The following is a 25,258-nucleotide window of genomic DNA, read 5'->3' on the forward strand; positions in this document are numbered from 1 at the left end:
AACCCCAAAATCAAGAGTCGTGTGCTCTGAGCCACCAGGTGCCCCTCTACTGATGTTATCTTATTTCAAGCATAATGTTGTAATAAAGTTGTTTTCTTAAGCCCTTAAATCCACCGTAAGATATATCCTGTGGTATGCTGTTAAACTGGCTCTCTGGGGTGGGGAAAAAGCCCTGATTGGCAGTTGCCAATTTTCATGTTGTAAATACTCCCATCATAGCCGATTCCCACTGAACAGAGTGGGAAAAAGATGCATACAATCAGCTCATCAGGTGGCATGAACTGGTTCTAGCAAACCACTGAATATATTCCATCTAAAAACTTAATAAAGAACAATACAGCCTCCATTTTGAGAAGAAACATAACAAACCAGGACCTCGCTGGTTACATATTCATAGGTACATTACATCCTTTCTTTTTGGTTATTTTTTCATTTTGATATCAGCCTAGCCTTAAGAACAAGTTATATTCTTCCCAGTGAAATTTAAGTGTTAGTGAATACCTTTATCACCTACTTTTTAAAAACAGTGGAATCACTCTAGTAATTAAAGAAAAATGAACAAAGATAAGGAGTTAGATTTAAATGCTATTCCTATAAAAGGAATATATTCTGCTAATAAGAAAAAAAAAAGACACGTATCACTGAAAACTTACTTGATGCTGGGCATTGTCTTATGCATATTTCATCTACATCCTTTTAAGGTAGGTATTCTATCTCCCACTTTACAGGTGCAGGAATGGACCCTCAGCAGTAGATCTTAGTTTCTAGCCAAGGTCTCTTTGACTCTAAAACTTGTGCCTCACCACTGTGGGATACATACCACTTCCCAAGCATTTATTAAAAAGATCAATGCTTACTAAAAAATTCAGCATTCTGAAATTTTAGAATTTATAGCTAGTAAACTGAAGATCAGTTTATTGAAGTAGAATATGTATAAATCCCTAATTAGTTAACCTGTTGTTTTTCTAATAAGGTTTAATTTGTTCTTCATAAAAAAAGTCAAGGACCTTTTGTGTAGGAATGTTTAGTCATTTAAGGTTTGCTGTAAGCAAATTAAATGATGGCACTCATGGGAACACAGCAGGAACAGAGAGAGTTTTTAAAAGATGTAACTGTACCTATGATTCTGAGTTGACAGTATTTTTACCAAAATCAGTTCAAGCAAGGACATTACCTTCGAGGAACATTGTGAGGATATGGAATGACAATTAGCTGGGAATTTGGAATGATTGCAGTCCACTCTTGTTTTCGTACAGACTGGAAAAAGAATTTAAGAACATTTTACATTAGTATACTTTAAAAACAGAATTATTATTCTAAATAAATAAGGAAAAAGCTTAAGTGCTCCTTGATTAATTGAAATCCTAGGTATGGATTAAGCTAAATTTATATATATTAAGCCCCAAATGGGGCTCCTGTGCACTATTAGCAAAAATTTTTTGATCTTTTGAGGGAAGGATTATATTTCTGTCTCATGGATTCATTAATTTAACAAATATTTACTCAACAGTGTAGCAGGTACTGTTCACAGTGCTATGTACAAGTGCTGCTTGAAGCTAAAATTCAAGTAGAGGTGGAGTATGACAAGAAACAAAATATTTTACGTTAGATAGTGAAGATGAAGAGAAAAAGCAGGCAAGAGGGACAGGAGGTCATGAGGTTTATGAGAGGTGGTAGAAAACCATATCTTTAAATTACGATGTGCTCCATGTAAGATAAGCTTAGATAGGTCACTACCTATTTCTCTCTTTCTATATTCTCTTTAAAGAGATTAAAAAAGATTTATTTGAATTCAAATTGTTGAATTTAAATATTTGAAAAGTATATATTAAGACACATTAATTGTAAACAAAATAAATTTTTACTCACCTTCTCTCCAGATGGACGGGGAATGCCAACATACAGATGATCAAGAAAATTTGCACTTCGACCTAAACCAAGTACATTGTATGGTAGTTGAAGGGCTAAATGTGCGGATTGGCTGAGTTGTCCAGCTAAATTTATTTAAAAAAAAAAAAAAGGCATCTTTGTAAACATTGCTCTCATCAAATATTAAAATGATAAAATATTAACAATTTAGGTGCCAAAACTTAATTCTTTAAGGATAAAAATGTGAAATGAAATGTCTGGTTCATTACCATTAATGATTCACTTTTCAAAGAAAGTAGCTTTATTGAGATATAATTCACACACCATAAACATCACCCGTTTAAAATGTACAACTAGGGGCGCCTGGGTGGATCAGTCATTAAGCATCTGCCTTCGGCTCAAGTCATGATCACAGGGTCCTGGGAACTAGCCCCGCATCGGGCTCCCTGCTCGGTGAGAAGCCTGCTTCTCCCTCTCCCACTCCCCCTGCTTGTGTTCCCGCTCTCGCTATGTCTCTGTCAAATAAATACAGATTTAAAAAAAAATAAAATGTACAACTAGTGGTTTTGAGTATATTAAAAAAGTTGTTGAGCCATAACTACAGTCAAATTTTAGAATATTTTCATCACCCAACAAAGAAACTGCATTCCCATTAGCAGTTACTCCCTATTTCTAACCCCTACTCTCTTAGTTATGGGTAACCACTAATCTTACTTTCTCTATAGATTTGCCTCTTCTGGAGATTCATATAGATACAATCAATGTGTGGTGTTTTTTTTTTTTCCAAAGATTTTATTTATTTATTTGACAGAGAGAGACATAGCGAGAGCAGGAACACAAGCAGGGGGAGTGAGAGAGGGAGAAGCAGGCTTCCCGCTGAGCAGGGAGCCCGATGCGGTCTCGATCCCAGGACCCTGGGATTATGACCTGAGCCGAAGGCAGATGCTTAATGACTGAGCCACCCAGGAGCCCTCAATGTGTGGTGTTTTTATGAATAATGCTGCTGTGCACATTCCCATACAAGTATCTGTGTCAACTTCTGTTTTCCGAAATGGCTGCACCATTCTCTATTCCCACCAACACGTATGAAGGTTTCAAGTTTTCCACACCCTTGCTAACACTTTATCTGTCTTTTCGATCATAGCCATTCCGGTGGTTGTGACGTGATATCTCATTGTGGCTTTTTTTGCATTTCCCTAATGACTAATGATGCTGAGCTGCTTTTCTTTTTCTTTCTTTCTTTTTTTTTTCATAGTTAGACATTTTTATTGCTCAAATTAAAATAAAAATACACTTTTTAGAGTATACAATTATCTGAATTTTAACACAAGTATGGATTTATAGAACCATCATTCCTGAAGGGTACCAGAATATGCCATCCCAAAATATGGCTCTTTGGCATATGGATTATTTTGAGCTAATGGCCATTGAGAACCAGTAGGTACAGGAAAAACTCTAAAAACAGGGCACTACTTTTCCTTTTATAAAGGAAATTTACATTTATGCAGGAAGTTTTCCTTTGTAAAAATGTCTCTCTCCCATAGCAGCAAGAGGAGGACTTTTAACTCTCATCAATGGAAGACTTAACAAAGGAGAACTCTTAGCAATGGAGAAGGCACTGACTTAAATCTGCATAACAAATCTTACTGAACAACTCTCATTTACCATACTTTTCCTGGACCACCTTCCCATAACTTGTTTCCTTTGCCCAGAAACCCTAAATCCCCTGTCCACTGTTTAGCCTAAAATGGTATTTAAGTCCAAATTCTAACCATCCCTTTGGGTTACTCATCACTGGATGTTCCCAAGTGTACATGTACTATGTACATGTTAATATATTTGTTAATCTGTCTTTGGCCAGTCTAATTTATAGGGCCCCACCTGGAGGACCAAAGAAAGGTAGAGAAAAAGATTTCTTTTCCTCTTCTAAACCACCATAAAGGTATAAAACAGTTCTGTATCTGTAAAAATTTCATCATGCTCTCCTTATGTATGTCAGATCCTCTCCCAGGACTGTAGTTTGTCTTTTTGAGAATGTCATATAAATGGAATCATACTATATGTAACTTTTGATATTGACTTTTTTTTACTCGGCATAATGCCTCTGAAATACATCTAAGTATTGTGTATTGAGGTTTCATGCCTCTTCATTAGGAATAATATTTCATTGTGTGAATGTTCCACCATTTGTTTATCCATTCACCTGTTGAAAGACATCTTGGTTGTTTCCAGTTTGGGCCTATAATAAATAGAAGGGCTGTAAACATCTGTGTATAGGTTTTTATATGTTCATATAAAAAGTATGATAAATGAGAGTTGTTCAGTAAGATTTGTTATGCAGATTTAAGTCAGTCCCTTCTCCATTGCTATTTATATGTTCATATAAAAACCTATACACAGATGTTTACAGCCCTTCTATTTATTATAAATTTTCAGTTGTCTAGGATAAATGCCCAGGAGTGGTATTTGTGGGACAGATTGTAAATGTATGTTTAATCCTACAAGAAAATGGCAAATAATTTTCCAGAACAGCTATATATATATATATTTTTGGTTAAGTATTGCTTCCAGTCTTTTCCCTATTTTTAAATTGGATTGTTTTCTTATTGTTGAGCTTTGAGAATTCTTTACACATTCTGAACCCAAATCATGTTCCAGATATATAATTTCCAAATATTTTCTCCCAGTCTGTAGTTTATCTTTCATTCTCTCAATAGTATCTCTCTCATACAAATGAAATGTTTTTAATATTGGTGAAATTCTATTTTTCAATATTTTCTTTGATGGATCATGCTTTTGGTGTCATGTCTAAGAACTTGCCTAAAATGGTTTTGCCTCATATGATTTTCTTCCATATTTTATCCTAAAAAGACCTTATAGATAATCTAGCTTCAGAATAAAATGAGATAAAAAAAATGTCAAACATAAAACATAAAGCTGAGCTGCTTTTCAAATGTTATTGGCTATATATTTGTGTAGCTACCTTTGTATTTCTGTGAAGGGTGGTAGTAGTATCCTCCCTCATTTTGGATTTTAGTAATTTGAGTCTTTTAGTCTAGTTAAAGGTCTAAAGGTTTATAAATTTTGTTAATCTTAAAAAAATCTTTTGGTTGAATTTGTTTTATGTTTTTCTTCCCTACTTATTTTATCTCATTATTTCTTACCTTCTGCTTGCTTTGGGTTTAGTTTGCTAGTTTAGTTGGCTAGTTTCTTAAAGTGGTTATCAATTATAGACTGTTCCTATTCCTTAATATAGGCACTTAAAGCACTAAATTTTCCTCTAAGAACCACTTTAGATGCATTCCATACATTGTGGCATGCTGTGTTTTTGTTTCCACGTACCTAAAGTATTTTCTAGTTTTCCTTGTGATTTGAAACCCATTGGTTTTTTAGGAGTGTGATGTTTAATTTCCACATATTTGTGAATTTTCAAATATTAATGACTTCTAATATCATCCCATTGTAGTTGGGGAACATACTTGGCATGATTTCAAACCTTTTAAATTTACTGAGGCTTGTTTTGATCTAGCATATGGTCTACTTTGTAGAACTTTCCAGTTGTGCTTGAGAAGAATGCATATTCTGCTGCTGTTGGATGGAGTGTTCTATACATATCTCTTAGGTTTTGCTGGTTTAGTGTTATTTTCTCTTTTCTTATAGATCTTATGCCTCATTTGATCCATTACTGAAAGTGGGGTATGAAAGTCTCCAATAATTTATTTTGAATTATTGATTTCTCTCCTCAATTCTTCATGTATTTAGGGTGCTCTGTTGTTAGGTGCCAATGTCTTTATAGTTATTATAGCTTCCTTATGGATTGCCCTTTTTATTATCAGTATAAAATGTCCTTCTTTGTCTCTAGTAACAATTTTTTTTTCTTAAAGTCTAGTTTGCCTGATATTAGAATGGCCACCCCAGTTTTCTTTCGGTTACTTTTTTTTTTTTTTTAAGATTTTATTTATTTATTTGAGAGAGAGAGAGAGAGAGAGAATGAGAGAGAGAGCATGAGATGGGGGAGGGTCAGAGGGAGAAGCAGACTCCCAGCTGAGCAGGGAGCCCGATGTGGGACTCGATCCCGGGACTCCAGGATCATGACCTGAGCCGAAGGCAGTTGCTTAACCAACTGAGCCACCCAGGCGCCCTTGGTTACTCTTTGCATGGCATAATTTTCCCCACCTTTTTACTTTCAACTTATTTATATCATTTTTTAAAGATGTTATTTTTTTTAAGTAATCTCTATACCCAATGTGGGGCTTGAATTTACAATCCTGAGGTGAAGAGTCACATGCTCCATTGACTGAGCCAGCCAGTCGCCCCTCAACTTTTTTGTATCTTTGAACGTAAAGTGTCTCTTGTAGATGGCACATAATTGGGTCATATATAATTATCCATTCTACCAAACTCTGCCTTTTGATAGGAGTGTTTATTCCAATTACATTTACTGCAATTACTGATAAGGTAGGATTTGTATCTCCTGTTTACTACTGGTTTTGTACAGGTCTTATGTCTTTTTAATTCTATTCCTCCATTGCTGCTTTGTTAAATGTTTTCTAGTGTACCATTTTAATTCCCTAGTTGTTTTTTTCTATTTTTTGAATTATTGTCTTTGTGGTTGCCATGGGGATTACAATTAGCATATTAACTAAAAAAAAATTTAATTCCTAGTGCATATAACAACTTTGTTCTAATATAGCTATTGTCCTCCCCCTTCCTTTGTGCTCTTATTATACAAATTATATTTTTATACATTATCAACCCATCAACACAGGTTTGTAATGATCATTTTATACAGTTGTCTTTTAGATCAGATAGGAAATGAGGCATTACCATATTTTATGTTTATCTATAGTCTTACTGGTGTTTTTTACTTAATTGTGTGGATTTGAGTTACTGTCCAGTTGTCCTCTCAGTTCAGCATTTCTTGTAGGGTTGGTGTACTAGAGATGAATTGTCTGTTTTGTTTATCTAGGAATGTCTAGACTCCTTCATTTTTGAAGGATAGATTTGCCACATATAGAATTCCTGATTGACAGATTCCCCCCCCCCTCTTATAGTACTTTGAATATATCAACCCCTCTGGCTTCTATGGTTTTTGGTGAGAAGTCAGCTGTGAACCTTACTGAGGCTCTCTTGGACATGGTAAGTAGCATCTCTCTTGCTGCTATCAATAGTCTCTTTCTGTCTTTGTTTTTTTGACAGTTTGACTATATGTGGATCTCTTTGAATTTATTCTCCCTGGAACTGGTTGAGCTTTTTAGATGTGCAGATTAATGTTTTGAACAAATTTGGGTGGTTTTAGCCATTATTGCTTCAGATATTTATTTTGCCCCTTTTTCTCTTTTCCTTCTAAGAATCCCCTTATTCATATGTTGGTATGCTTGATGGAGGGTCCATAGGTCTCTGAGTTTTTTGTTTTTTTTAAAGATTTATTTATTTATTATTTGAGAGAGACACAGAGAGGAGGAGGGAGGGGCTGAGGCAGACGGAGAAAGAGAATCTCAAGAAGACTCTCTGCTGGGCACAGAGCCCAACGCAGGGCTCAATCACAACCCTGAGATCATGACCTGAGCCGAAATCAAGAGTCAGACACTTAACCGACTGAGCCATGTAGGCACCCCTCTGAAGTTTTTTCCTGTAACCCAGGCTTGTATACTCTCTGTATGCAGAGATTTGTATTCAGGTTTGATCTATATTCAAGCTTGCTTATTCTTTTGTCAACTCAAATCTGTTATTGAGCCCTCTACTGAATTTTTCACGTCAGTTACTGTATTTTCCACCTCCAGAATTTCTATTTGATTTTTGAAAATGATCTTTATCTCCTTATTTCCATTTTCTATTTAGTGAGACATAGTTGTCATACTTACCCCCTAATTCTTCAATCCTGGTTTCTTTTAGTTCTTTGAACATATTTATAATAGCTGATTTATAGTTTTTTGTCAACTAAGTCCAGTATCTTTGGGCACATTTTTCTGTTGTTTGCTTTTATTTTTTTCAAATGTGTTTGTGGCATACTTTCCTGTTTCTTTGCATGTCTTATAATTTGTCGTTGAAAGTGGACTTATTAGATAATATAACAACTATGTTATCAACAATCTCCCTTTAAGGATTTGTTGGTTTTTCGTTGTTGTTGTTGTTCATTTGTTTAGTGACTTTCCCTGGATGAATTCTATAGATTCTGCATTCCCTGCCACAAAGTTATTTTATTTTCTTATTTTTAAAGTTTTTGTCTTCAGCCTGGCTTCCTAGGCATACTTGGGTTGGTATAACCAATGACTGGTACACAAGATTTCCTTAAATATCTTGTCTGTATGTCTTCCACACTTTGCTGGAGAATTTGTGTGTGGAAGCATGCCTTCAAACTTCAAGCAGTTTATAGGATAGCTTTAGCTTTCATTTCTTGCTTGAGCAGGGCCTTAAGGTAGTATACTCAAGCTGAGTATTTGAATGAAGTAATTTCCTTTCTAGGCATGTTCATAGCCTTCTAGATCCCCATGAATATATTGGAGTTTTGCAAAGTTGCCCATGGTTACCTAGTTCCTCAGGACTTCTTATACTTTGACCAGGCTCTTGTTTCACTACACCTGAAATCATAGGCTTAGGTAGCTCAGATTTTGCTAGCAGATGATTTTTGTTTTTGGTAATGCCCAGGGGGACAGGACTTTTTTTTAAATTCTATTTTTTACTGCTGGGCTGAACTCCGAGTCAAATCAAATAGCCCCAACCTCCTGAGAATGGGGATTTTCCAGGGAGTTGCTAGTTTAGATAAAATATTGACAGTGCTCTGGGGATGGGAATTTTAATTCAGTCAGTCCTGTCTACTGACTGTGAGCTACTGGCTTTCACGGCTGCTGCATTGCCACACCACTCAGTAGAGAAGGGAGCTTGGGTGGGAAAAGCCCAAATTAGAGTGCCACAGAACCTGCAGTCTTATTGAGGATTAGCAGTTCCTCTTGGATAGACAACATAGTCCATTCTGTGGCTTTGGTTAATTTCTAGAGTTCTGAAATGGTTGATATTAGTTGTTTGACCCGTATTTTTTTCCTTTTTGGGGAGAGCAGGTTCATGCAGTCCTCACACTGGCATTCCAAAAGTCAGTCTCTCCCTAGGAGAGTATATATTTCCTACATAGTTAAACTGAACATTTAAAGGATTATCATATGGTTTCACTCATATGTGGAACATAAGCAATTGCACGGAGGACCATAGGGGAAGGGAGGGAAATCCAAAGGGGGAGAAAGCAAAGAGGGAGATGAACCATGAGAAACTATGGACCCTGAGAAACAATCTGGGGGTTTCAGAGGGGAGGGGGTTAGGGGGAGGGGGTAACAGGGTGATGGGTACTGAGGAGGGCACGTGCTGTGATGAGCACTGGGGGTTATACTTAACTAATGAATCACTGAACACTGCATCAAGGACTAATTATGTACTATACGGTGGCTAACTGAACATAAAAAAAAGGATAAGGCTAATTAATACCTAAATATTTTAATATTCAGTGGGACTCTGCTAACATCACTAAACATTACCCAGAAATATGAAATCATTTGAAAGTATACATGATTTTTTAATATAGTTCTTATGTTAGAAATAGATATGTATAATGGAAAGAAACAGTGAACTTAGGGATAGGCATTTAAAAAAAGTTAAACAATGTATGCAAAATTGTAAAGCAATATAATGAATTGCAAATTAGTAGAACTCAGTGATAATGCTGATTGAATGATAATGCTTAAACTTGAGTATCTTGTCCTGCACAATAAGTAATACATGTTAGCTATATGTTATCATAAAATTTATTATTACATAGTTGAAGTAAAAATCAAATATATACTGATTTCATTACACTACCAGCAAAGACTGACTTAAGAGATCTAACTAGACATCTAAATTATTTTCCTATAATTACCTTACTGTAAAGAACCAAAATAAGGACTTTTATCATTAATACTCTAATAAGACCTTAGAGCATAGATTTCAAATTAAAATGGTATGTTTAATAAGAAAACTTAAAAACTTACAAAGAATAATGAAAATAAAAGTATCTAAAATCTCAAAATGAAGACATAATTATTATATTTTAGCATACTTTTAATCATGTAATTTTTTCCCTAGACATGTGCATGCACAAACACATTAGCATAGTTTAGTTTTATTGCTTTTCACTCAGTATTATTTTATGAGTATTTTCTCATGTTATTAAAATTCTTTAAAAATACGAAAGCAGAGAGAAATATTATTGCAACACTGAAATCCCACTGAGAAAACCAAACTAATAGTTAAAAGACATTTATTATATATGCCTTTAAAAATTATTTTTCTAAAATCTACAGACATTATCAAAAACAATTTTATTGCCTACATTAATCCTCTTGTATCATCATTGAAAAAATCTATTGTTGGAGATGATGGATTTCTCCTTATTTTTCACTATTACATTAAACTGATAAGAACAGATACTAAACTTGATCTTAGCCAAAAGGCCAAGAAGTGATTAATCTTTCACCATTATAAATAATGCTTTAGTGAACATCTCTGCACATCATACTTGTCCGCATCAAGATTAGTTTTTTACATTCCTAGATATGGAATACTGGGTCATGAAGTAGGACAATCATTGGATAAAAGAATAGTCTCTTCCAAACCATAAGAGACTCTTCATCATAGTAAACAAACTGAGGGTTGCTGGAGGGGAGGGAGGTTGGGAGATAGGGTAACTGGGTGGTGGGCATTAAGGAGGGCAGTGGTGTAATGAGTACAGAGTATTATGTAAGACTGATGAATCACTGACCTCTACCTCTGAAACCAATAATACATTATATGTTAATTAATTGAATTTAAATTAAAAAAAGACAAAAAAAATAGTCTCTTCAACAAATTGTGCTAAGACACCTGGAGGTGTACTACTTTACATTTCTACTAGTTTACAATGAAAGCACCTATGACATTACATTTCCTTATTGTTTTTTAGGGGTGAAATTCACATAATGTATAATTAACCATTTTAAAGTATAAAAATTAGGTGGCCTTTAGTGTATTCAGAATGTTGTGCAACCACCAGCTCTCTCTAGTTTCCAAACATTTCATCACCCCATAAATATACCCATACCCATTAAGTAATAACTCCCCATTCCCTGGTAACCTCTAATCTGCTCTCAGTCTCTATGGATTTATCTATTCTACACGTATGATATTAAAAAGAATCATACAAACGTGATCATTTGTGTTTGGATTCTTTCACCTAGTATAATGTTTTCAAGGTTTATATAAATTTAGCAATTATCAGTAGTTCACTCCTTTAATGTCTGAATAATATTCCTTGTATATGTATATACTTTGATTTGTTTAGCCATTCATCCATTATAGACATTTGGGTTAATTCCACCATTTGGCTTTTATGAGTAATGTGCCAGCCTTGGCACTGGTTTTTTCCTTTGCCAAGAATATTCTTCAAAAGATAACTGTTATGTTTAACTCTCTTACCTCCTTCAAATCTTTGTTCAAATGGCACTTTCTCAGAGAAAGCCTGCTTTGAACACTCTACAGAAAATTGATGACTATCCTTTTTACCTGGCTTTATCCTCCCCTGCCCCACAGCTCTTATCACTTCCTGACAACTAATTAGTATTACATAATTTACTTATTATGTTTATTGCCTCTTTCCCCCTACTAGAATGTAATCTCTATGAGGGCTAAGATTTAGGTCTGTTTTGTTTACTTCTATATTATAAGAGCTTAGAACAGGCCTGGCACATATTAGGCACTCAGTACATATTTTCTCAACAAATGAATGAATAAAGAAATTTTACTCTCCAAATACATCAAACCTGAGTCTTGTAACATATTCCCCACTTAAAAATACTGTATCAGTTTATACCACATAGGTACCAATACAGACTGTCTACCTAAAGATAAATACATAAAAGGCATTTGTGATACCCTAATCACTAGATTCAAATGCCTATATGTTCTTCTATGACTGTATCATAATCTGACTTTATAAAACAGTTCAAATACACATTTATGTAATGAAAAAAGTAACACTTTTTAAAGTTGATTCATTCTTATTCTCCAGGAGAATGTTACACTGACATATAATTCTGACTGTTTAATGCCATTGTAAAATAGATTATGCTGTAATTTAAGAGTCTACATTAATTAAGAAGGCAGGACAGGAGATAAATGCCACTTTAATAATTTCCATGCACTCTGTTTTGAGGTAAGATATTGAAGCCAACTTCATTGTTCAAGAATACCAGATATGAACTTTATCATAACTGTAGCTCTGAGGTCCATTTGTCAAAAATGAAACTTAAATAATGTATATATGCTGACATAAGAGGTGGAAGAATGAAGGGAAAAATCACTAGCCAACGGGGGGAAAAACCCTGAAATTTTATCTTTCTTGGTGTGTGAATATGTGTGTGTGTGTTATTCTGAGTCAAAAGGACATTGAATTCTATTTCCCTGCAAGGGTTTAAGCCACTGGGAATTTGCATCTAACAGTAATGTCTGTAACTCCTCTGGTACTGCACTGGCTTGAGGAAAAATAGCATCTCTATAAAAATGAGATAAAAGAACACATTCAAACAACCAATATTTTATGCAACTTTAGAGAAAAACATGCCTCTTCTTGGGAGAGAAAATTGTTCTGAGAAGTATTCATTATTCTAAAATGGACAGCTCTGCAACAAGAGTACATTTGACATCAATTAAAATGGAGATGAAGAATACTAAAAGAGGACAAAGTATAAAAATTAAATACCCTCTGTAAGCAATAAGAATTAACAGCTATTAAAGGCATATGATATGCCAAAAACTATGGCAAGTGTTTTTTGCATCTTATTGCAGTTGTTAACAATAATTGCATGTGGGTAGGTACTATTATCTCCACTTGATTATGGGGAAATCAAGAGGTTAAGCAATTTGACTAAAAACATATAGCTGCTAAATGGTGGAGCTGGCACTTTAATTTTGGCAGCCTAATTCCAAATCCCACACCCTTCATCATCACCTGTGATCTTATTTTCATTTGAAAAAGAAGTGTGATGTTTGTCTTACTGTTCTATAAAAAGGACTTCTAATGACATTGAATAACCCCATCCAATGACATTTGATCTTTTACTGTTTTTTTAAAAAATATTTTATTTATTTATTAGAGAGAGAGAGCAAGCCTGAGCAGGGGGAGGGGCAGAGGGAGAGGGAAAAGCAGGCTCCCTGCTGAGCGGGGAGCCCAACAAGGGGCTGGATCCCAGGACCCTGAGATCATGACCTGAGCCGAAGGCAGATGCTTAACCAGGCGAATGAGCCACCTAGGCACTCCATGACCTTTTACTGCTTGGATCTGTATAGTATTTGTGGTGTCCTAGGATATGATCTGGGAATCTATAATATTTTATATGTAGTCATTCCGGTTAACATGGCCTTTCCTAATTTTTGTAAATCTAGGCTGTGGCATTTGGGCTTTGTGATGTTCTCTTCTATACCTAAAGCCTGGGCTATTTAAGCAGTTCTGGAAGATGAGGCTGGTGTATTTTGCTGATCTTCTACAACAGGCACCAACTTGCTGAGGAAGAATTTAATCCAATTATATCCACACAGGATTCGATTATGAAAAAGACTGTACTCTGGATACGGACTAGCCCTTGATCTACACTAATAAGCTCAGGTTCTCTGGCTCATTCAAGATAGTTAAAAGGGCAGAGTGAAAATTTTAGGACTATTTTCACTGCCTGTAGGGGGATGCTAAAAGAAATATCATCATGTTTTTGTTCCATGTGGTGTGCATGTTAAATTCTATTTTTCTATACGGAAACAATATGAGAATATCAGGTAGGGAACAATGTTTCTTGGTGGGGAAAACTTGTAATTTTGAGAATGGCAAGTTGGATAATAACATGAATGGTAGAGGTTAAGAAAAATGAAGCTAAGAGTTTGAAAGAAAAATATGTTCCTAAATAGATTTAATATTAACTGTATTTCATTATATGGGGACTCTGATATAAATGATTTGGCCAACAGTGTTTCCTCTTACTCATTGGCCTGTACCCTTTAATGGCTTATTTCCAATTTTCTAGCTGCCTAAGAGAACCATGCTTCTGATATTTTGTCATGTCTGCCTTTAGTCTTTCTACTGTAAGTGAGAGATGTTCCTTTAATCAATGTGTTCTTTGTTCATTGGGTGACTGGTACACCATCTCTCTTCCTGGCAGGGCAAAAGGATGGAGAAAGACTGTTCCAGGTACTGATGTTTTTTTTTTTTTTTTCAAAACAAAGTTGGCAAGAATGATTAGGATTCTATAAAAATCAATGGATTAAAAAGGTTTTGATAAATGATAAAATTAAAAATTTAAAAATACATTATCACTTGCTTTCCTTTGCTGCTGGTGTGTTTTAATTGCTAACAGAGTAAGTTTCTGATATAGCTAATAAAATCTTCCTAGACCAATTATCACAGTCCCTAAATGCCAACCTGAGGTAATAATTTGTGTTATCTCATATGATAAGTTTCATTGTAAATATTTACCAAATCAGATATCCTAGCCAGAAAGTCTAGAAGTTAAACTGATGTTTATGGTGTATTCTGATAATATAATCCTTTCCCTGATATTTTAAAATAATTAAAAAAAAGTGTTCCAAGTTTCAAACAACTTACGTGCAAAGTTTATAGGAAATGTGTATGACAGATGCTTCACACATGTATTCTAATTCTGTGTGGAAATCAATGGAAGAATCTAAGGTGGCATTAGTGGCTTCTTAGCAAAATATTTGATTTGATCTAAGACCCCAATGCCCTGAATATTCTGGATAATACAGAATATCCAAACTATTTTAGTAGGATGATTTCTGATAATATACACCACTTTTTAAAGAAATTATCAACTAAGAATAGCCAAAGAAAGCAAGTGACACAATAGACTAAAAGTGATGATTTTTTAAATACTTATTTGAATCTTTTATTCTTTTAAAAAAAATTCCAGTATAATTAACTTACAATGTTATATTAGTTTCAGGTGTATACTATAATGATTCAACACTTCCATATAACATCCTGTGCTCATGATAACTGTACTCTTAATCCCCGTCACCTATTTCACTCATCCCCCTACCCATCACCGTTCTGATAACCACCAGTTTGTCCTCTATAGTTAAGTCAAAACAGTAATGATTTTTAACATTTAAATTCATTGCTGAAGTGTTTAGCCAGTTATGGGGGAGACAGCTAATTCCTAAATATAGAACACAGTTAATAATAAAAAGGTTACTTGTTGTCAACAGGCTACACTTATCTCTATTTCTTAATACCATATTATAATCTGACACCAGAATTCAAAGTGGTAAAAAAGGAAGACACAATAGATTTGGAAGGTGAGAAGAAATTTTGGAAAGAAATTTTGTCAGAGAATAATAAAAGTATTGATATTTCATTTTAAAATTTGGATACTTTTTAGCCTATAGTCACATGACATTTAAAAAATTTACCAAATTGGAGCTTCTTAACTTATTTTTGTTTTAAAATTCACTTGATTTTAATGAAATGATGCCTACCCACGTAGAAAAAAGAAATGAAGCAGTTGTTCTTTTCTTGATGATAAAATCTCCTACTGGCTTATATGACTAAAGCACATCATTTTACTTGGACTTTGGGAAAATCTAGTTTCCAGTGTAAGTGGATTCTCACTAATCACTAAGTTTGTGATTAATAAGTTTGTTTATTCTATAGATGTGATGCACCTGCTATGTATCAGGCACTCTGTTGACTGGAGGAGCATCTTAATCAATCTATGATCAAATTACAAATCTAAGACATGTGTTAATTTAATGTCACACACAGAATACGCATGTTTTTTAATAGTCCTACTTAGTAATCAGCTCAAGAACAAGAAATAGCCTGTCTTCCTAGGAAGGCATAAATCCAAGCAGAGAAAGCTGTTAATACCTTTTAAAAGTATGTGTTGTTACTAGGTGCTCTGGAATGTGGATCCTGAAGAAAGATCCTGCATTATCCTAAGTGAACAGTATATGGGGCATTTGTGAGGTTACATGTTCAAAGGCTAAATTCCTCGATTTCAGAATTTAGGAGTATAGCTATTTATGGAAAACTTCTTTTTTTTTTTTTTTATGGAAAACTTCTTAAAACAATTGTTAGCCTCTCTTCCTGCTGGTTGATGGGTGACTTATATTGGAGAGTGAAGGAATCCATTAACATTTCACTGTTATTTCTTTGGAGTATTTTGAATCATATCTGAACTCAGCTTCTAGATAACTGACAAGGATAAAGTGATGAAATAGGTGGGAGAACCTCCTACTAGACTGAAAATAGCTCCATGAAAAGAGGTGCTTAGGTGCTTCCAGTCTAGTGATATATTCCTTTTTATGCCCTATTTCTAGGGTATAGCATGGTGGCTGACGCCTAACGGGCACTTAGTAAATATCCGTTGTACTAATCAGAAGATTAGGCAGTAAATAACAAAGTCTAATTTGTATAATTGTTTAACTTTAGTTTCCTGAGGTCTTATATAATATGCCATATCAATGATTACTGTTGAAGGCATCCATTTTAATAATAACCTGACATCAACTTAGACTAGACCTCGAACAAATGTATTCCTGAACACAGGAGACTTGTGATGTGGTATTATGGAAAGCACATAGGATTTGAATGCCAAAGGCAGTATTTTAACACTGCTTTGATTTTTAGAAAGTCCCTTGACTTTCCTAAGCCTTAATTTATTCACCTAAACATATACTGAATGCATACTATATATGCCTTTTACAGAGAGATGAAAAAGAGACAAACCCTGACCTGGAAATGCTTAAAGATATAACAGAAAAACAGAACTTGAATGTTTCCTCATCCTTAAAAATAGAATTACAATACCACTTATTGCATGGATTTGGTGAGGCAATTATGACATGTACTTAATTTTTAATGGTATATGAAAGTGCTGTGAAAACTGCAAAGCACTATACAAATGTTAGGTGTTATTTTGATTATTATATAATCATTCCTCATATTTTCTGGTTTTTTCTTAGGTTGAATTTCAACTTCATATTCCTGAAAAATAGTGTAACACCAATTTTTCATGGAAGTTTTTCTAATTTCTCTTTTGTAATAAATCAGGAAGTTTGGAACTCTGGTTCAAACTTCATCTGTCAACCTGTTTCCCAGTTATAAATTTAGAATATAGTTTTACATTTCTTTTTTGTTAAATTGATATATAATTCACACACCACAATGTCTACCACTTTAAAGTGTATAATTTGGTGGTTTTCAATGTAGTCACAAGGTTGTGTAAGTGTCACCACTAATTCCAGAACATTTTCATCAACCCAAAAAAGGAACCCTGTAACTATTAGCAGTCATTTCCCATTTCTTCCTTCCCCCAGGCTCTGGTAATGGATTTGCCTATTCTAGACATTTTATATAAATGGAATTGTATAATATGCAGTGTTTTGTGACTGAATTCTTTCACCTAGAATATTTTACAAGGTTCATCCATGTTATAGTATGTTTCATGTTTTTATGGCTAGATAATGTTCCACTATATTAATATGTGACATTTTGTTTATCCATTTATTAGTTAATGGGCATTTGGTTCATTTATACTTTTTGGCTATTATGAATAATGGTGCTATGAATATTTATATACAAGTTTTTGTGTGACATATATTTTCAATTCTCTTGGGAATATTATCCCTAGGAGTGGAATTAATGATTCATATGGTAACTCTATGTTTAACTATTTTTGGAACTGAGTAGTTTGATTTTGATAACTGTTTTTCTTTCTTTTTTAAAGATTTTATTTATTTATTTTGAGAGGGAGACCGAGCAAGCATGAGTAGCAGGAGGGGCAGAGGGAGAGGGAGAGTGAGAATCTCAAGCAGACTCCATGCTAAGCGTGGAGCCTGACAGGGCGCTTGATCTCACGACTGTGAGGTCATGACCTGCGCTGAAATCAAGGGTCAGACACTTAACCAACTGAACTACCCAGGTGCCCCTTTGATAACTGTTTTTCTACAGCTTAATGGTCAAAGCATCTAATGAAGGTATGATAAAAGCCACTGCCAATGCATGTGAAAAATAATCTGAAGGGAAACAATAAAATAAATCCACAACTCTCATAAAGCCAAATTGCATTGGGTGTTACTGACTGTGAATGTCTAATTTAATGGCCAGTGCTTCTTTACAGAGTTGCATTAGGGAGGTAAACTTTTCTGAGGTTGTGTACAATTATGTTTCAGCTGTTGTTCTCTGGATTAGAAAGATAAACTCTGGTTTCCGAAGTGGACAATATGATATAAACGAGCTAAATGGGAAAGCTTGGTTTATGCTTTAGTGCACTTTACTTTTCATGTTGGAGACCTCTCTCTCTCTGAGAGGCAAACCATTTAGCCATGGCATTTTAGTCAAAACTGTGCTTTTTTATAGTGACAAAAAGCATATGGGAGTAAAACTGCTTAGTTTTAAAACAGGGATAAAAGATACATAGCTACTTAAACCAAAGGTGAGAGGTTTTTTTTTAGTCCCAAATTGCAAGTTAGGTTTTTCACTAAAATATGTGACTTAAAAATGTTCATTAGACTAAGTAGTTATCACATGTTAGTCAACTAGAGAGACTTGGAGACAATTACTTGGCTATAATACATATAAAACACAAAAATACCTTATAATTTTTCCTTTACCAAAGTCATTTCTTTTCACCTGCACCTTCTTCCTGGAGAACATGATTAAAGTTCTGACTGTCAGGAAGCATATTCTCTTAAACTCTTAAAGCTTTCACCTTCTGCTTCGGTATATTTCTTTCCCTTTCCTGTCTACTAAAGTCTGCACTTTCCAAACACACCTTATTATTAAAGTTGACAGGTCCATCTCTGTAAACTCCCTCACATTTGGCTCTTAAGCAAAGCAGAATACACTTCTTTTAGCAATTATTTATTGTTCTATAATGAACCAAATCAAAGTTTAGTGGCTTACATCTATAACTATTTTATTTCTCATGATTGTGCAGGTTGGCTGAGCAGTTTCTGCTGGTTTTGACTGGGCTCACTCTTGTGACTGCATTCAGCTGGAAGATCAGCTGGGATGCTGAACAGGCCTCTCTCTCTCCTTTTAGGCTTTCATTCTCAAGGAGACTAGACTGGGCTTCTTTACATGTAGTCCCAAGAGGGCAAGTATCAGGTGTAAGATCTTATCAAGGTTCTACTTGTGTCATGTTTGCTGATGTCCCCTTGGTTAAGCAGAGTCAACAGGGGAAGGGACTATATTATCAGGTATTGATAATATAGGCCTTTGGTGTAGCAGTTTACACCTCAGTGGTCATTGAGCTAAACTATATATTTTTTTTTCTCTTTGATTTTTAGTTTGGATAGTTTCTCTTGACATTTTCAAGCTTATTGATTCTCTCCTCAGCCATGTCCAAGCTGCTGCTGAGCCCATCAAAGGCATTCTTCATTTCTATTATGGTGCTTTTTGTTTCTAGCATTTCTTTTTTTCTGTTTGAGCCCTTAGGATATAAATGGTTAATTAAAATTCCATCTTACAATTCCAAATTCCCTGTCATAACTGATTCTGATGCTTGCTTTGTCTATTCAAATTGCCCCCCCACTTTTTTTTTTTGCTTTTTAGCATGCCTTGTAATTTTTTGTTGAAAGCTGGTCATGTATAGTATGAGGCTTTATTTTTACCTGGCTGTGAATTAGGCTGCATTTATTTGTTGCTGTAGCTGTGGGTGTCAGAGACTTAAAGTTCCTCTAGTGTCCTTGTTTTTGTCTCTTACCTCCTTAGAGACTCCTTTTTAAAAGGGCTTGATCCTTGCTCACTTGTAATCCCCTGTTGTTATATAGGAGACTGATTAATGTACTGGTAAGATGTTTGGGGAAGGGTTAAGTGTTCTATAGTTCTACAGTCAGGTCTTACTTTTTTAGTGAGTCTATGGGCTGTGACCTTAACGTGCTTTTCAGGTTCCTTTTCTTCAGTCCTCATCCATTCCTGATGGTGAGACAGGACAACTAGGTGGGGCCAGAGCTGGGTATTTTACTTCCCTCAAATCAGCTAAGTTCTAAAAACCTATGTTGATTAGGCTTTTGTAAAATAATTTCCCTTGAGATCAGGTCTTTGTTAAGGTGAACAGTAGCTCTGGGCATCTTTAAAAATGTTTAGTTTTCCCTTCCTCCAACGGAAGCGCAAGAGGAATTTTTTCAGATCTTGACTCTGAGGACCTGGTGTGGCTCCTAGATGAGGAACTAGTGAAAGTGCGGGGTCCCCTAAGTCTGGGCCTCTGGGAGTTTTTAAATCTCTTAAACTAGTCTCAAACTCAGTCTCCAGCAATTAGACAATTACCCTTAAAGAGTTCTTGCTGGCCCCACCGTGACTTCTGCTCTGTTAAGCTGTGATTCTATGTATTTGCCTCCTTTGCAGTGGTTTGCCTTGTGTCCTCAATTCTCTGATGGGTCTAAGAGGGGTTGTTGATTTTCATTTTGTTCACCTTTTTTGGGGGTGAGGATAGGAGTTTCCAAGCCCTTTATTCTGTTGAACTGGAAACTGAAAGTCCCAAACACTGAACTTGTTAAGAGATTTTTCATTCATTTGTTCATCATTCATTCTTTCTTTTTCTATTTTATTTTAAAATTTATTTCAAGAACTGGGCCTATTTTAAGGTTATTTATTGATTTTTAAAAAATATAAAATATGGAAGTAAATTAAGTAGAACTCATATTCTCAATTATTACTTATTGTGACTATGCATACTTAAGTAACATGTATTATAATGGTAAATTCTCTAAATTAAACTTAGAAATAACAAATATATTTTTTAAAGATTTTATTTACTTATTTGACAGAGAGACAGCAAGAGAGGGAGGGAACACAAGCAGGGGGAGTGGGAGAGGGAGAAGCAGACTCCCTGCTGAGCAGGGAGCCCGATGCAGGGCTTGATTCCAGGACCCTGGGATCATGACCTGAGCCGAAGGCAGATGCTTAATGAATGAGCCACCCAGGCGCCCAGAAATAACAAATATTTTGTGTAAAGAACAATAACTATCCTAAATTCCAGGCCATTTACCAAGTTATGCAAAGAAAGTAGAGCAACTAAATGAAATCAATTGGAACATCTGTCTGGGATACTAGAGACTTTCCTCAATGTACTTAAGAAAGTAAAAAGAAAATATTCAAAGATATAATAGCTTTTGTGTGTAGTATAGATTTCAAAAACCAGAACAGATTTTATTGATTGTCATATATTTCCTTTTTGTGTTACTCCTAATAAAGTCACATTTCTCATATTTTGATTTTGATAATGCAACCTCTACCTTTCTTCTTGTTCATTTTTTCTGATACATATTGTACTGATCCTTCAAATGAAGACTTCCTTCACAAAGTGTTACCTGTCAATCAGTCCACAAGAGTCTCTTCTTTCTTTGAACTCCTATAGCACTTACTGTTGCCACTAATTTGACACTTACTTATTGCTTTGTAATTACTATTTATGAAGTATTTAAAAATACAAATGTTTAACTTTATTATTTCATATAAAGTTCCTCATGGCAGCAACTGCATCTTAATATTTTTGCACATTCATAGCACTTGGCAAACTGTCCTGCTCAGTTATCCAGGCAAGGGCATCAAATTTCTAGGAAGTCTTATAAGTGATGATATGGAATCCTAGTCTTTCGTAGGACTCCACTCTAGATACCTAAGTCTCATAAAAGAAGGGGCCAGTGGATAGTGATATCATTATCTTCCAAAAAGTTATTACTCTTCTGATAAATCCTTCATTAATGGCTTATCATGTTAGAGCAGCATTATCAACAATAGCCAAATTATGGAAAGAGCCCCCAATGTCCATTGACTGATGAATGGATAAAGAAGATGTGGTATGTTACTCAGCCATAAAAAAGAATGAAATCTCTTGCCATTTGCAATGACAGGGATGGAACTAAGAGAGTGTTATGCTAAGCAAAATACATCAGTCAGAGAAAGGCAAACACCATATGATTTCACTCATATGTGAAATTTAAGAAACAAATGATCATAAGGGAAACAAAGAGAGGCAAACCAAGAAACAGACTCTTTTAACTATAGAGAACAAACTGATGGTTAGCAGAGGGAAAGTGGGTTGGGGGATGGGTTGAACGGGTGATGGGGATTAAGTACAGCACTTATGTGATGAGCACTGGGTGTTGTATTTAAGTGCTGAATCACTAAATTGTATACCTGAAACTAATATTACACTGTATGTTAACTGGAATTTAAATAAAAACTAAAAAAAATCATGTTATTTTTTTCTTTTTATCTCTCCAAATAAACTGTAGATTTTTTGAGGATAATGAATATATTTTATACTTTATTTTAAATGATTTTTTTTTAAGATTTTATTTTTATTTATTTGACAGAGAGAGACACAGCAAGAGAAGGAACACAAGCAGCAGGGGTGGGAGAGGGAGAAGCAGGCTTCCCGCTGAGCAGGGAGCCCAATGTGGGGCTCGATCCCAGGACCCTGGGATCATGACCTGAGGTGAAGGCAGACGCTTAACGACTGAGCCACCCAGGCGCCCCAGTGGTTTTGTTTTTTTAAAGTAATCTCTACACCTAGTGTGGGGCTTGAACTTACAGCCCTGAGATCAAGAGTCACATGCTCTACTGACTGAGCCAGCTAGGTGCCCCTATTTTATACTTCTTAAAGTGCCTAGGGTTATAGCTAGTACTTAGATGTTCAATAAACATTTTTTTTGAATAATAATAATAAAATAAATCTCCACAGAGCAAATCACCATCACTGTGGAGCTTACTGTCTACATGCACAGCCCCAACCCTGAGACAACACTCACATCAGAAATCATTGTCAGCTCTTGACCTTTTCACTTGTCAATTTTCAATCACTCTCTTAACAATTTCTGTTCTCTTGCTTTTTTTCTTGCTCATACTTATTTTATAGTTTAGTGTTTCTAAATGTCTTTCTGATTTATTCTTACAGTTCTTACCCTTTTTTTTTTTTTTTTAACATCATGTCTTCTTTAACTCTCTGTAAATTTGGGGGGAGGGTGTTACAAAGTCACTCATCTTTAAAGATACAGTATATTTAAATTTTATAGCCTACTGTTGTTTTGCTGAAAGAGGTTATCACACAAAGTCAGTGATAAGGAAGGGCTTCTGATTGTCATTTCCAGGAAAGGGCCATTTATTTTTTTATATTTTTATTGTTATGTTAATCACCATACATTACATCATTAGTTTTTGATGTAGTGTTCCATGATTCATTGTTTGTGCATAACACCCAGTGCTCCATGCAGAACGTGCCCTCTTTAATACCCATCACCAGGCTAACTCATCCTCCCACCCCCTCCCCTCTAGAACCCTCAGTTTGTTTTTCAGAGTCCATCGTCTCTCATGGTTCATCTCCCTCTCCGATTTCCCCCTTCATTCTTCCCCTCCTGCCATCTTCTTCTTTTTTTCTTTTTTTTCTTAACATATATTGCATTATTTGTTTCAGAGGTACAGATCTGTGATTCAACAGTCTTGCACAATTCACAGTGCTCACCATAGCACATACCCTCCCCAATGTCTATCACCCAGCCATCCCATCCCTTCCACCCCACCCCCCACTCCAGCAACCCTGTTTGTTTCCTGAGATTAAGAATTCCTCATATCAGTGAAGACATATGATACATGTCTTTCTCTGATTGACTTATTTCGCTCAGCATAACACCCTCCAGTTCCATCCACGTCGTTGCAAATGGCAAGATCTCATTCCTTTTGATGGCTGCATAATATTCCGTTGTATATATATACCACATCTTCTTTACCCATTCATCTGTCGATGGACATCTTGGCTCTTTCCACAGTTTGGCTATTGTGGACATTGCTGCTGTAAACATCGGGGTGCATGTACCCCTTCAGATCCCTACATTTGTATCTTTGGGGTAAATACCCAGTAGTGCAATTGCTGGATCGTATGGTAGCTCTATTTTCACCTTTTTGAGGAACCTCCACACTGTTTTCCAGAGTGGTTGCACCAGCTTGCATTCCCACCAACAGTGTAGGAGGGTTGCCCTTTCTCCGCATCCCCGCCAACATCTGTCGTTTCCTGCTTTGTTAATTTTAGCCATTCTGACTGGTGTGAGGTGGTATCTCATTGAGGTTTTGATGTGGATTTCCCTGATGCCGAGCGATGTTGAGCACTTTTTCATGTGTCTGTTGGCCATTTGGATGTCTTCTTTGGAAAAATGTCTGTTCATGTCTTCTGCCCATTTCTTGATTGGATTCTTTGTTCTTTGGGTGTTACGTGTGATAAGTTCTTTATAGATTTTGGATACTAGCCCTTTATCTGATATGTCATTTGCAAATATCTTCTCCCATTTTGTCGGTTGTCTTTTGGTTTTGTTGACTGTTTCTTTTGCTATGCAAAAGCTTTTTATCTTAATGACGTCCCAATAGTTCATTTTTGCCCTTGCTTCCCTTGCCTTTGGCGATGTTTCTAGGAAGAAGTTGCTGCGGCTGAGGTCGAAGAGGTTGCTGCCTGTGTTCTCCTTTAGGATTTTGATGGAGTCCTGTCTCACATTGAGGTCTTTCAACCATTTTGAGTCTACTTTTGTGTGTGGTGTAAGGAAATGGTCCAGTTTCATTCTTCTGCATGTGGCTGTCCAATTTTCCCAACACCATTTGTTGAAGAGACTGTCTTTTTTCCACTGGACATTCTTTCCTGCTTTGTCAAAGATTAGTTGACCATAGAGTTGAGGGTCCATTTCTGGGCTCTCTGTTCTGTTCCATTGATCGATGTGTCTGTTTTTGTGCCAGTACCATACTGTCTTGATGATGACAGCTTTGTAATAGACCTGGAAGTCCGGAATTGTGATGCCGCCAGCTTTGTTTTTCTTTTTCAACATTCCTCTGGCTATTCGGGGTCTTTTCTGGTTCCTTACAAATTTTAGGATTATTTGTTCCATTTCTTTGAAAAAAGTGGATGGTATTTTGATGGGGATTGCATTGAATGTGTAGATTGCTCTAGGTAGCATTGACATCTTCACAATAATTGTTCTTCCAATCCATGAGCATGGAACGTTTTTCCATTTCTTTGTGTCTTCCTCAATTTCAGGAAAGGGCCAATTTAAATAACAGAGTATTACCAATTCCTCCCACCCATCCCTTATGGTATTGTTGTCATTGATAGCAGTTATCTACAAGCTATAATCACCCAGCACAGTGTGACTATTATTACTTTATTATTATTTTTTAAGATTTTATTTAATTATTTGAGAGAGAGGAGTGAGAGCGAGCACAACCAGGGTGAGGGGCAGAGGGAGAAGCAGACTCCCCACTGAGCAGGGAGCCCAATGAGGGGCTCAATCCCAGGACTTTGGGATCATGACCTGAGCCAAAGGCAGACACTCAACT

At 35.7% G+C, this 25,258-nt stretch overlaps 1 protein-coding gene and 1 pseudogene across 1 annotated transcript in view; both read right to left on the bottom strand.

Annotated features, from left to right (window-relative positions):
- Positions 1-25,258, bottom strand: part of ITFG1 (integrin alpha FG-GAP repeat containing 1) — a 317,151-nt gene that overhangs the window by 6,348 nt on the left and 285,545 nt on the right. Inside the window, exons 15-16 of the mRNA XM_032424181.1 lie at positions 1,870-1,994; positions 1,175-1,257 (exon numbers count right to left, since the gene is read on the bottom strand). Of these exons, the coding sequence (XP_032280072.1) occupies positions 1,175-1,257; positions 1,870-1,994 (208 nt within the window). The remainder of the gene's footprint in view (positions 1-1,174; positions 1,258-1,869; positions 1,995-25,258) is intronic.
- LOC116644797 lies at positions 10,253-10,361 on the bottom strand (annotated as a pseudogene).

This window comes from Phoca vitulina, unplaced genomic scaffold (genome assembly GCF_004348235.1).
Source record: "Phoca vitulina isolate PV1807 unplaced genomic scaffold, GSC_HSeal_1.0 scaffold30, whole genome shotgun sequence".
NCBI classification, from domain to species: Eukaryota; Metazoa; Chordata; class Mammalia; order Carnivora; family Phocidae; genus Phoca; species Phoca vitulina.